The sequence below is a fragment of the Melanerpes formicivorus genome, unplaced genomic scaffold, assembly GCF_026170545.1.
Source record: "Melanerpes formicivorus ecotype bairdi unplaced genomic scaffold, bMelFor1.0.p_v2 SCAF_3, whole genome shotgun sequence".
In the NCBI taxonomy this organism is placed as follows: domain Eukaryota; kingdom Metazoa; phylum Chordata; class Aves; order Piciformes; family Picidae; genus Melanerpes; species Melanerpes formicivorus.
In genome coordinates, this window is record NW_027142355.1 from 14,068,144 (window position 1) to 14,078,460 (window position 10,317).

Sequence of the window (10,317 nt, forward strand, 5' to 3'; positions counted from 1 at the left end):
GCCCTGGCTGTGCAGTCCATGAGTCTCCTTAAGACACAGCTACCTCAGTGCCGAGTCTGACACAAGCACTCCTGAGCGCCACTGTAGTCACTTGAGGATCTTTCAGCATCTCTAGTTTTGGGACATAAAGGGTGACTAAAGATGTAAACTCTGAAGTTGTAACATTGCCCAGGTACCTGATTTCAACAGTTCTCACTGCTTTAGGCTGTGTTGCTGCAATGTCACTGAGGTTCCTTCCCTCCAGCAGCAACACAGTATCGCTAAGGTTGGAAGAGACCTCAAAGATCATCAAGTCCAACCTGTCACCACACACCCCATGACTAGACCATGGCACCAAGCGCCACATCCAATCCCCTCTTGAACACCTCCAGGGATGGTGACTCCACCACCTCCCTAGGCAGCCCCTTCCAATGGCTAACAACTCTCAGTGAAGAGCTTTCTCCTCACCTTGAGCCTAAACTTCCCCTGGCACAGCTTGAGACTGTGTCCTCTTGCTCTGGTGCTGGTTGCTTGAGAGACCAACTCCCTCCTGGCTACAACCACCCTTCAGGTAGTTGTAGACAGCAATAAGGTCTCCCCTGAGCCACTAGCACAGAACAAACTCACACATACCAGTTGGAATCATCTGTTTATTTCTAGCTTCCAAGAACAAGACAGGAATTACCACATGTGGCTTTTTGTTTCACACAAATAGGAAAACCACTGCCAGGTGTTAGTTGTAGGTCATGTAGCGGGGGGTGGCACTGAACTTTGCATAGGACTTGATGACTTTGTTCACTGCCTCCAGGAAGTCTTTCTCGGTTGCGATTTTCCGCCGTGCCCGGATGGCGAACATGCCTGCCTCCGTGCAGACACTGCGGATCTCGGCACCTGTGCAAGGGAGAGGAAACCACATCAATACTGACCACCAGCGGAGGTGAAGCAGCCACAAGATTGCTAAAGGCAATAAACCACGTTCAGCTTACCTGTGCTGTTAGGGCACAGCCGGGCCAGCAGCTCAAATCTGATGTCTCTCTCAACACTCATTGAGCGAGCGTGGATCTTGAATATGTGAGTTCGGCCCTGGAAAAGGAGGGGAGGACACAAGTATTGGTGCTGGGAAAGAGATGCTGACTCTCAAAAGTGCAGCTGCCCACAGGCAGATGAAAAATACATCTTTTATTTGATGCCTAACTATATCTTCCTGTGTCAGGACTAGCACGTCTAGATGTCCCTGATACTAAGAGAGTACCTTTTAAAAGAGCCTTACTGGTAAAAGTGCCTCAAGAAATCTCTCTCAAAGAGCCAAACAAGACACACTGCAACTCAAGAAGTAAATCACAGATCTGGCTGAGGGACTCTCTACCTGTTGAGTCAGGAAAATATCGTGCATGCAGCTATTCACCAAGGCTCCTTGGAATCTGTGTAGTGTCGGAAAACCTTTTGGTGCATCTTTAACCCCTCCACTTCTATGTGGTTTCATGAGTGCTGCTCATGTGAATCCCCACAGCCTGCCCCAGACAACAACGCTGTCACTGAAGCACACCCTGGTATCAGAATGCACTGCCAAAGGAAGCTTTCTCACCTCAAGGTCAGGCAAGCTGAACTCTATCTTCCTATCCAGCCTGCCAGGCCTCATCAGAGCTGGGTCCAGAGTATCTGGTCTGTTTGTGGCCATCAGCACTTTGATGTTACCTCGTGGGTCAAACCCATCCAGCTGGTTGATAAGCTCCAGCATAGTACGCTGCACTTCATTGTCACCCCCAGCTCCATCATCAAAGCGAGCACCTGGCCAGGAGACACAAAGAAAGGGACTTTCAGGGCATGGAGGACATGTCACAGTGCCTACATATAAGACACCTGGAAAAATAAATTTGAATTCCACAATTATTGGTGGCAAGCTTAATGGATTCTGAGGGGGCTGTTTGAAAATTACCTGTTTCAAAGAAAGGGTTAAGTGGTGTTAGCTGTCAGTCAGAGCTCTTTCATCCTAAGGATGCCTTTCTCCCTGCCTAACCACTGGCCACACTGCTGGAGCTGAGAAACGTAGTGTGGCTGGTGGTCTGCCCTGCCTTGTCCACATAAAAACTGCTGTACTTTCAAAAGACTTAAGTAATCTATCTTAAACATCTTTAATACATATTTTACTGCCTTTGGGGGAAAAAAATGTCAGAAATAAATGATTCAGGATGCAATAAAGCTTTAGTTTGTAGTGTGTGAGCTGAAGCAGGGGTAAACTCACAGTAGTTTCTGCAAAGACAATGCAGAGACTCTTCAGTAAAGTGATTTGGGTGTTTCAAAGGTGAAACAAATTACTTCAGCAGGGCTAAACATGTCCAAGCTATCTAAAACACTTCTTGACAGCCACCCATGCACAAGACATGCTGGCAGTAGTTTTGCTTAAACAGGTATTTACAAGCACATTTCTTGACATGAAGCAACACAAAGAACTACAACGTGAATAGAAAAGCTGGAAGATTTCATGTGAGACTAGAGCTATAGATACTACAAAATACCTCCAATGGCATCAATCTCATCAAAGAATATCAGACAAGCTTTCTTAGTTCTGGCCATCTCAAAGAGTTCACGAACCATTCGAGCTCCCTGAAAGCAGAAAAAGAACCACAATGATCAACATTTTACTAAAGATTCACAACTCTGAAGGAAAACTACCAAAATTAAACTTCTCATGCTCCCAAGCACTTTTATGTTTCCAACAATAAACCCCTGATTTGCAATATAGGGTCTGGAGAACAGGTCTGGTGAGGAGCAGCTGAGGGAACTGGGATTGTTTAGTCTGGAGAAGAGGAGGCTGGGGGGGGAGACCTCACTACTCTCTACAACTACCTGGAAGTAGTGTTTGTCTTTTCTCCCCACTATCAAGACATTGATCAAGAGGAAATGGCCTCAAGTTGTATCAGGGGAGGTTTACGTTGGAGATTAGGAAAAATTCTTTGCTGCAAGAGTGATCAGGCGCTGTAACAGGCTGCCCAGGAGGGTGGTAGAGTCACTATCCCTGGAGATGTTCAAAAATGTGGACATGGCACCTGGGGACATGGTGGTTTGGTTTATGGTTGGACTGGATATCTTAGAAGGCTTTTCCAACCTAAACAGTTCTATGATTCTGTATAACAGAACATTAACAAACCTTAAAGCCACTTATAACCAAGAAGGAAATGACTACTCTCAAATTTAGAACTACAGATCAAGTTGGTCACCCCAGGGCCTAGTGAAAAATACGTGGCAGAGTTAGAAAAGGAATCCTAATTCTGGAGTCCTCCCAGACTGCAGATTAAACTCTGCCCTGCAAAATCCCTTTTGTCAGTTACCACACACTTCAGGCCTGATCTGCAGTGATTTGTCCAGCGGTTCCTCCCCACTCCTACCTCCAACAGACACAAGTACCCATCATACCCACTATGGTGTCTGGTCCCCACAACTAGGGATCTGCACACTCCACCAGGCATTTACTCTCACCTCTCCCACATACTTCTGCACCAGCTCAGATCCAATGACTCTGATGAAGCAGGCATCAGTCCTGTTGGCAACAGCACGGGCACAAAGTGTTTTGCCTGTCCCAGGTGGCCCAAACAGAAGCACTCCTTTGGGAGGCTCAATGCCAAGGTTAACAAACCTCTCAGGCTGTAATGGTAGGAAGCAGAAGGTCAGATACACAGTAAAGATGATGTGCATCACACAGTATCTATAAATTAAGACAATCATCAAGGAAGAGCACTACAGACCAGACTAGGCCAGATTTCACTTGCTAAACCACTTGTCCTCCCACTTAGGTGTCCACACCCAGCTAAATGATCTTCTCTTGCCTTTTCCCATGCTAACAGATGACCAGAATACTTATAAAATAAAGTTTCAATCTGGAGGTTACTTACATGAAGCAGAGGGGTTTCAACCACTTCCCTCAGCTTTTCAATCTGCTCTTTACAGCCACCAACATCACTGTAAGTGACATCTGGTTTTTCTTCTACCTGCACAACAAGTTGAGTGAGAGTTAACAGCCTGATGCTGCATATCAGTCTTCAACAGGGCAGAACAAAATCTAGCCAAAGCAAAGATTACAAGGCAAACCAGTATCATATTAAGCAAAGGCAGTTCTCACTTGCATCATGGTGACTGTGGGATCAATCTTTGGAGGCAAGGGGATATGGATTTGATACTTGTTTCTGTCCACCCTGGTGAGAAAGCATAAAAGACTATTATTCTAACACTGTTTAATTAAACCCATGTAGAAACAACTATAAATTAGAAGATGAATTCTTAACCTCTTTTCTGTAGCATCAGCACAGCCCTGCCCTTAAAGCTAATAGTCAGATGGGCTAGAAACTGGCACTCCTTTTGCAAAGAAGTTTAAGGTTTCCAAAAATATTAAGTCTGAAGTATTTTGAAAGCTAAGCTTCAAAATACCACACAGAGCAAACTGGGAAAATACTGACTGTAAAAGCAGCAGGCTTCACCTCTGGGGTGAACATGCCCTGGAGCTGCCCTGTGTGCAACTGTGCGGACACCACAGAGGAAGCAGGCTATGAATGCCCTTGGAAGCTGGGCCCAAACTGACAGGTTTTGGTCCATGACACAGAGTTTTCATCAAAATGGCAAGATTCTGGCACAGCATGTAGGGGAGTTACTGTCTCCAAACAAAGACATTGCTGTTACCATTCCAACTACTGCAAAAGGATATAATGATAGATGCTGACCTGTCCAACTAATGGAACAGATAAGGAAGCTCTTGAAAAACTCAGAAGAACAAAGATTCTGCGTACCCAACTCTCATGCCTTCTTCTATGTCAGTAGGTGCCACTTGGTCACTGAGATCCACGACAAATTTGGCAAACTGCTTGACGTTGATGATGTACTTGGGATCCTCGGAGTCTGCATTGATTATCTTTGTACACCTAATACAGAGCACACAATTAACACCAGCAGGCAAGCCAAGCAGCTTACTGTTTGTATGAGCATCAGGAGGACAGTCCTGTTTTCCAGTCACACTGAAGTATCTCTTGTAGTCTGATTCCATTGCTACAGCATCAGCTAACAGTTACAGAAATAGGTACAGGCATGAAGGAGGTCATGCAGCATCAAGCATGACACAGATCCTTGCTGACACAGTGAAAGCACTTTCAGTATGCACAACAAAAGCTGTCAATCACATCTGGAACCCAGCCCCACTGCAGAGAGACGAGTGCACCCACCTGGCAACCTGTAATGGCTGCTCACTCTGCAGAGTTTGCTTATCTGCAGCCAGATCCCAGAGGGCAGGAGGAGCCAGGCCAGTGTCAGATTCCTTGATTCCTGCATACAATACAGACAGTTCAGCAACCCTTCCCACACCAAGAACCTTAGACATAAGCTTTGTGAGAGATCTCCCAAACCCATGCACAGATCTCTCTGATGAAATTCCTGAAAAATGAGCTTCCTAAAGAAATGAGGCCTACATGGCTGTGCCAGATAAACATGCAAATCCCAACTGGCCCACCCTCTAACACATTTTTGTAGTGTTGGGATAACTACAACCAAGATTGACAGAGATCTCCCAAATGTTCACAAAGGAATGAAACTGCAAGTGTTTTGCTGAGGAAAAGCCTTAGTGCAAGTTAGCAGAAGCTCAGGAATTCACACAGATGGAAAACCTTACAAAACTCCCAAAACATAGATATAAAAGGTACCACCCCCATGGTGTGTTTGAAAGAACCAAGGAGTTCACTGGAAAAGAGAAACTGCAGTCTCCCAGAATAGTGAGGGCCACTAGAGGATTAGTAGCAGGGCAGCAAAAATACATCAGTGAAACAAGAAAAATTAGGGAACAAATTGATTTTTAGTGTAAATGCCACTGCTGACCATCTGATTTCAAATGCTGCCTGCTCTGAGGTGTCTTTGTTCATTATACAAAGACTGCTGCCACTCCTTAGTGTTGGGTTTAGCAGTCTATGGAAGTTCACTCACTATTCAAACGCAGCATCATGCAAATCACAGCAAATTACCCAGTTGCAGAAAGGAGCATTTGTTTCATGCCATCATAATAGAGAAAAATGACAGTTTTTGATAAAAATGTGTTAAACTACACAATTACATAATCACATGGACAGCTTATCCCTGTCCAATCAAAAAGACCATCACCCATAGAACAAAAATCCCAGGTGGCCAAGCAAAGAAACATTCTTTTGAGAAAAATAACAATAATAAACCAATGCAGGAGCTGTTTGCAATTGACTTTCTCACACACTTGCTTTGGTACATGAGGGTCCTCTACTGAAAGCTGTCTTAAGAAAGAAAGGTACCAGTAAGCTCGTTGATCTTCTTAAGCAGCTGCTGAATATCATCTTCTACTTGCTTGATCTGCCTGGAGTAGGTGCTCTGGCCCTGGGGAAGGAATATCATGTAGATTTCAGAATTTGGAGATTTCACAATTTTACATTTAGGACAGAATGGCAATAGCTGCTGAGCACCAAGGTGTTCCACAGACTCTCCTGGTGGAACAGCCAGCTATTGATGGCAGCCAAGAGACACTACTCAGGTCCAGTAACAATACTGCTGTTTGCTAAACTAGAGTGCAGCTGCACAAATGACCAATTGTGTGAGGCACATCTTTTCACATTTCTAACCTTTAAGGATTTGTTTTTCCTGGGAGTCAATAATTGTTGATTTTAACACTATTGTTCCAAAATGAAAAAAAAACCCAAACCAAAGCTTAGTGAAAATTAAGAGAGACAGAATTCTGTAGATACTATCCAGAAATCATCTGAGTGCTTTCACCAACCTACTGAACTCTTCCATCACCCACAGAAGACAGCATAAAGTTCATGGGGCAAATCACAGAATGGGAGGGGCTGGAAGGGATCTCTGGACATCAACCAGTCTAACCCTCCTGCTAAAGCAGAGTCACCTAGAGCAGGCTGCCCAGGACAGCATCCAGGCAGGTTTTGAGTATCTCCAGAGAAGGACATTCCACAATCTCAACCAGAAATTAGATTCTTGCTTGTGATAAAATGCTCTGCTACCTTTCCCTGCCTAATGCAGGCAGACTGGAGCTGGATTTCCTTCAAGTGATCCCTTTCATAGCAAACTGGCAACAAAAAGGTGCCACAGTGGGCACAAGCTGTACTCCAGAGCTTCCTAAAATAGTCTCAGGATCAACAAAAATTCAGACTTCTGACAAATGTTCAAATCTGGACGTGCTCCAGGCTGCAAGTTCCACTTTTCAAGAGCTTTTACAGGCCCACTGTACTTTGAGTGAAGAGAGGTGTACATTTTAAGTCTTAATGCTCATGGAAAATGCCTCCCCAGATTACATTCTTTTTGACAAGGTCTGTCATTAATAGGTTTATTAAATGATGGCTAAAACAAGTCATTTTGGTTGGAGAAGAGGTCTTATTGCTCTTTATAAAGCAAGGAAATTGGTTAGTGCAAAAGCCCTAGCAAAGCCCTAGCTGTCAGACACTATGACAATCAGTTACAAACACACACAAAATTAAGAGGGGAAAAAAATAGGTAAGTAAATAAATAAAACCTTCTTTATTTTCAAGTCAACAAACCTGATGGATTATTTTTAGGGTCATGAGTCGGGTTTTGGAGCTTTCTCACTGGAAGATGGAAAGGGATGAAGTATTTTGCAAAAGGAGAAAAGCATTAGGAGAAGCAGATTTACCAACTGCTCACTAATTCCACATCACTCCACTCCTGCATTCAGTTCCTACCAGGACTTGCCTTTTCCCGTCAACACCCTTGTGTATGTGTACTACTTACATAGGTTTTCAGCAGGGCAATATCTCCTTCATCCAAAGCTGAAACAAGACAGGAGAGACTTAGCTTCCAATTGAAAAACCAAAACTAGCAGTACCAATTCTCTGCTTCTAAAAGATGAAAACATGTATCTCAAAGAGATTCTTTTGAGTTTCAACTACACCAATGTGGGACAAAAATGTATTAGATATCTAAGATGCTCACTTCAGGCCATAAATCTGTACCACTCAGCTCAGAGAATGCAAGTTACTTAAACCCTGCCTCACAGAGCACCTTAAAAACCCGTGATTGTACAGAGAAGGAAATGAAGATATCAAAACTTTGTCTTTTTAACTCTGTTTCTTAATATTTAAGAAAGTATCAATCAAAAAACTGCCAGTATTTTCCACAAGTGATGTCTCTTTTCCAGAATGGCCAGTGTGAGCAAGGAACAGCAACCAAACCCAAGTTACGTCAGCAACAAAAAGCTACCATAAGCTACTAAAGCAGCCTGGAATTGGTAATTAATAGAATGCTGAGTTTTCATATTGTAAACCAGAGAACATCAGAGTGGTCATACTAGAAGAGAGAAAGTCTGGCCCAATATACCTTCTTCACTGAGAAGGTCTATGAGCACAATCACAGCTTCATAAAGTTTTCCTTACATTAATGTTTTTATCAGTTTTGTGAATCATTGCAAACTTCCAGCAAACTTTAGCACAATACTCCAAAAGGCAACCTCTCATTTAAGTCAGCATTGTGCTTCTTTTGACTTACACTTGAAATTTAAACACTGTACTTAAGCCTCAGAATTCCCCCATTGGACAAGCAGCATCAGCTTTTGCAGAGTCCTGCAGGACTGCTCCAGAGAACTCTCTCAGTTAACTAAGACAAATCTAACTGTCACCCCCTACTTATTTTCTTATCACTTTCCAGAGCTTCAACATTCCCTTCCCCCTCCCCCAAAAGCTACTTCTTCACCCAACCAAATGTAAAGTTCACCTTAAGCATCCCTGGCCCTGTTTTCCCTCTTTCCAAACTCTACTGCATCTCTTTATGGTAGAGTCCAAAACATGCCCCCCATTGAGGATCCAGGTATTACACATCTGGGTATCATACAGTATTTTGAGAGGATTTTCTTTTTGTTGATCTTTGCTTTTTTCCCTGTGTGTACCACTCCGCTGTTTTTTTCATGTTTACTAAATACTATGTTGTTATAATTTTAATGTCTTTGAATGAGAACAGTTCAAAGTGCTGATTGCATACAGTACTGATTTTGTCTCCAGATGCACGGTTTAATCTACACTAACATGAAATTAAAAGGCAGGAGAAGTTCAAACATGAGAAGCAACCAGCAACCACACCGTGCCGATACCACCAGGAAACTTTGCCACCTCACTTGCTCCTGCTGCCACTGAATTACTAATGACAGGGGCAACAGAGGGATTGGAGCCAGCCACTGGCCTCCACCAACAAATAGAAAAGAGGTATCGTGGTTTAGTAAGCTAGTCTTTTAACTAATCATTAACCGCAAAAGGCCTTTTGTCTTACGAAGAGCAAATTAGGCTTTTTAGGAGCCTTTTATAAGGGAACCGTAGTGAGCCTTGGATCCACCATACCCTGTGGATCGCGGCTGCAGACGGCAGCTGCTGCCCTACAGTGCCAGAAGGGCGAAGGCACTCCCCATAATCGCCCTGCACAGTATTCCTTATACAGCCCCCGATCAATCGATCCTTCACCGGGCTGCCTAAACATTTGCCCTGAACAAGATGCGACTTCGTGGACCTGCTTTTTCCCTAGCTTTCCCACAGAATCTTAAACAAACAAAACAAAACAAAACCCACAAACACCACAGACCAATGTTTAGGTTTGACACTACTGCCTCTTCGAGATCACCAACGCGCCAGAGCCGAGCTCCGGGCCGGGGGAACCGCGCACAAAACGCACCACAGGGATTGCAATGGCTTTTTTTTTCCCCACCGAAACGGCCCTGCCCTGGCGCCCCGCACCCGGCCGCGGCCGAAATGATGGCGCTGCCAGCTCCACCGCCCATGGCCGCGACAACGGCTAGTGAGCCACAGGGAGGCGACAGGACAGGCCAAAACCAGGCCAGGCCGGGCGCCCGCCCGCATCGCCTCTCACCACGGATGGGTTTATCTTCCTTCTCCTCCTCCTTGGTCTTCCTCTGGTCAGCGCCCAGGTAGTCCGGCATCTTGGCAGCCTCTAGCCCGTGGCGCGCTCTGCCCCGGATGCGTTACGCAGCACCGCGGGGGCTTCCGGCCGAGCCGAGTCAGGCCGCGCCAGGGGGGACACCAAAGGAGGGTGCACCGACCCGTGTGCGCCGCCAGCACCAGGACAGCTGCATTTTGTTCCCCCCGGCTCTGCTGCTTCCGCCATAGAGTTCCGCCTGCCATAGCGGCAGTTAGACCCAGGCCGCGGGTTCAGGCACGGCCTGCCGCCGGTCTAGCCATCCTCGCCGTGGATGCCGGCACCATCGCAGAGAGGCTGTATGGAGCAGGCAGAGGGGCGAGAGGATCGGAGAGGAGGCTGGACCCCGACGGGCCGCTTATCCCGCCGCACGCTGCCGCCGCCCCGGAAGTGCTC

General features: G+C 45.5%; 1 protein-coding gene across 2 annotated transcripts; it reads right to left on the reverse strand.

The window, feature by feature from the left end:
• Nucleotides 1-615: 615 nt before the first annotated feature.
• PSMC2 (proteasome 26S subunit, ATPase 2) lies at nucleotides 616-10,020 on the reverse strand. 2 transcript variants are annotated; one of them, XM_068167150.1, is made up of 12 exons: nucleotides 9,856-10,020; nucleotides 7,738-7,775; nucleotides 6,273-6,354; nucleotides 5,187-5,286; nucleotides 4,758-4,889; nucleotides 4,097-4,169; nucleotides 3,870-3,965; nucleotides 3,457-3,621; nucleotides 2,496-2,583; nucleotides 1,565-1,767; nucleotides 966-1,062; nucleotides 616-870 (listed from the first exon to the last, which is right to left on the reverse strand). In XM_068167150.1, the coding sequence occupies exons 1-12, from the start codon at nucleotides 9,923-9,925 to the stop codon at nucleotides 713-715; spliced, it is 1,302 nt and encodes a 433-aa protein (XP_068023251.1). In that variant the 5' UTR covers nucleotides 9,926-10,020; the 3' UTR covers nucleotides 616-712. The 2 variants fall into 2 exon arrangements, with proteins under 2 accessions (XP_068023251.1, XP_068023260.1); XM_068167159.1 differs by lacking the exons at nucleotides 7,738-7,775; nucleotides 9,856-10,020 and adding an exon at nucleotides 7,527-7,574.
• Nucleotides 10,021-10,317: the final 297 nt, after the last annotated feature.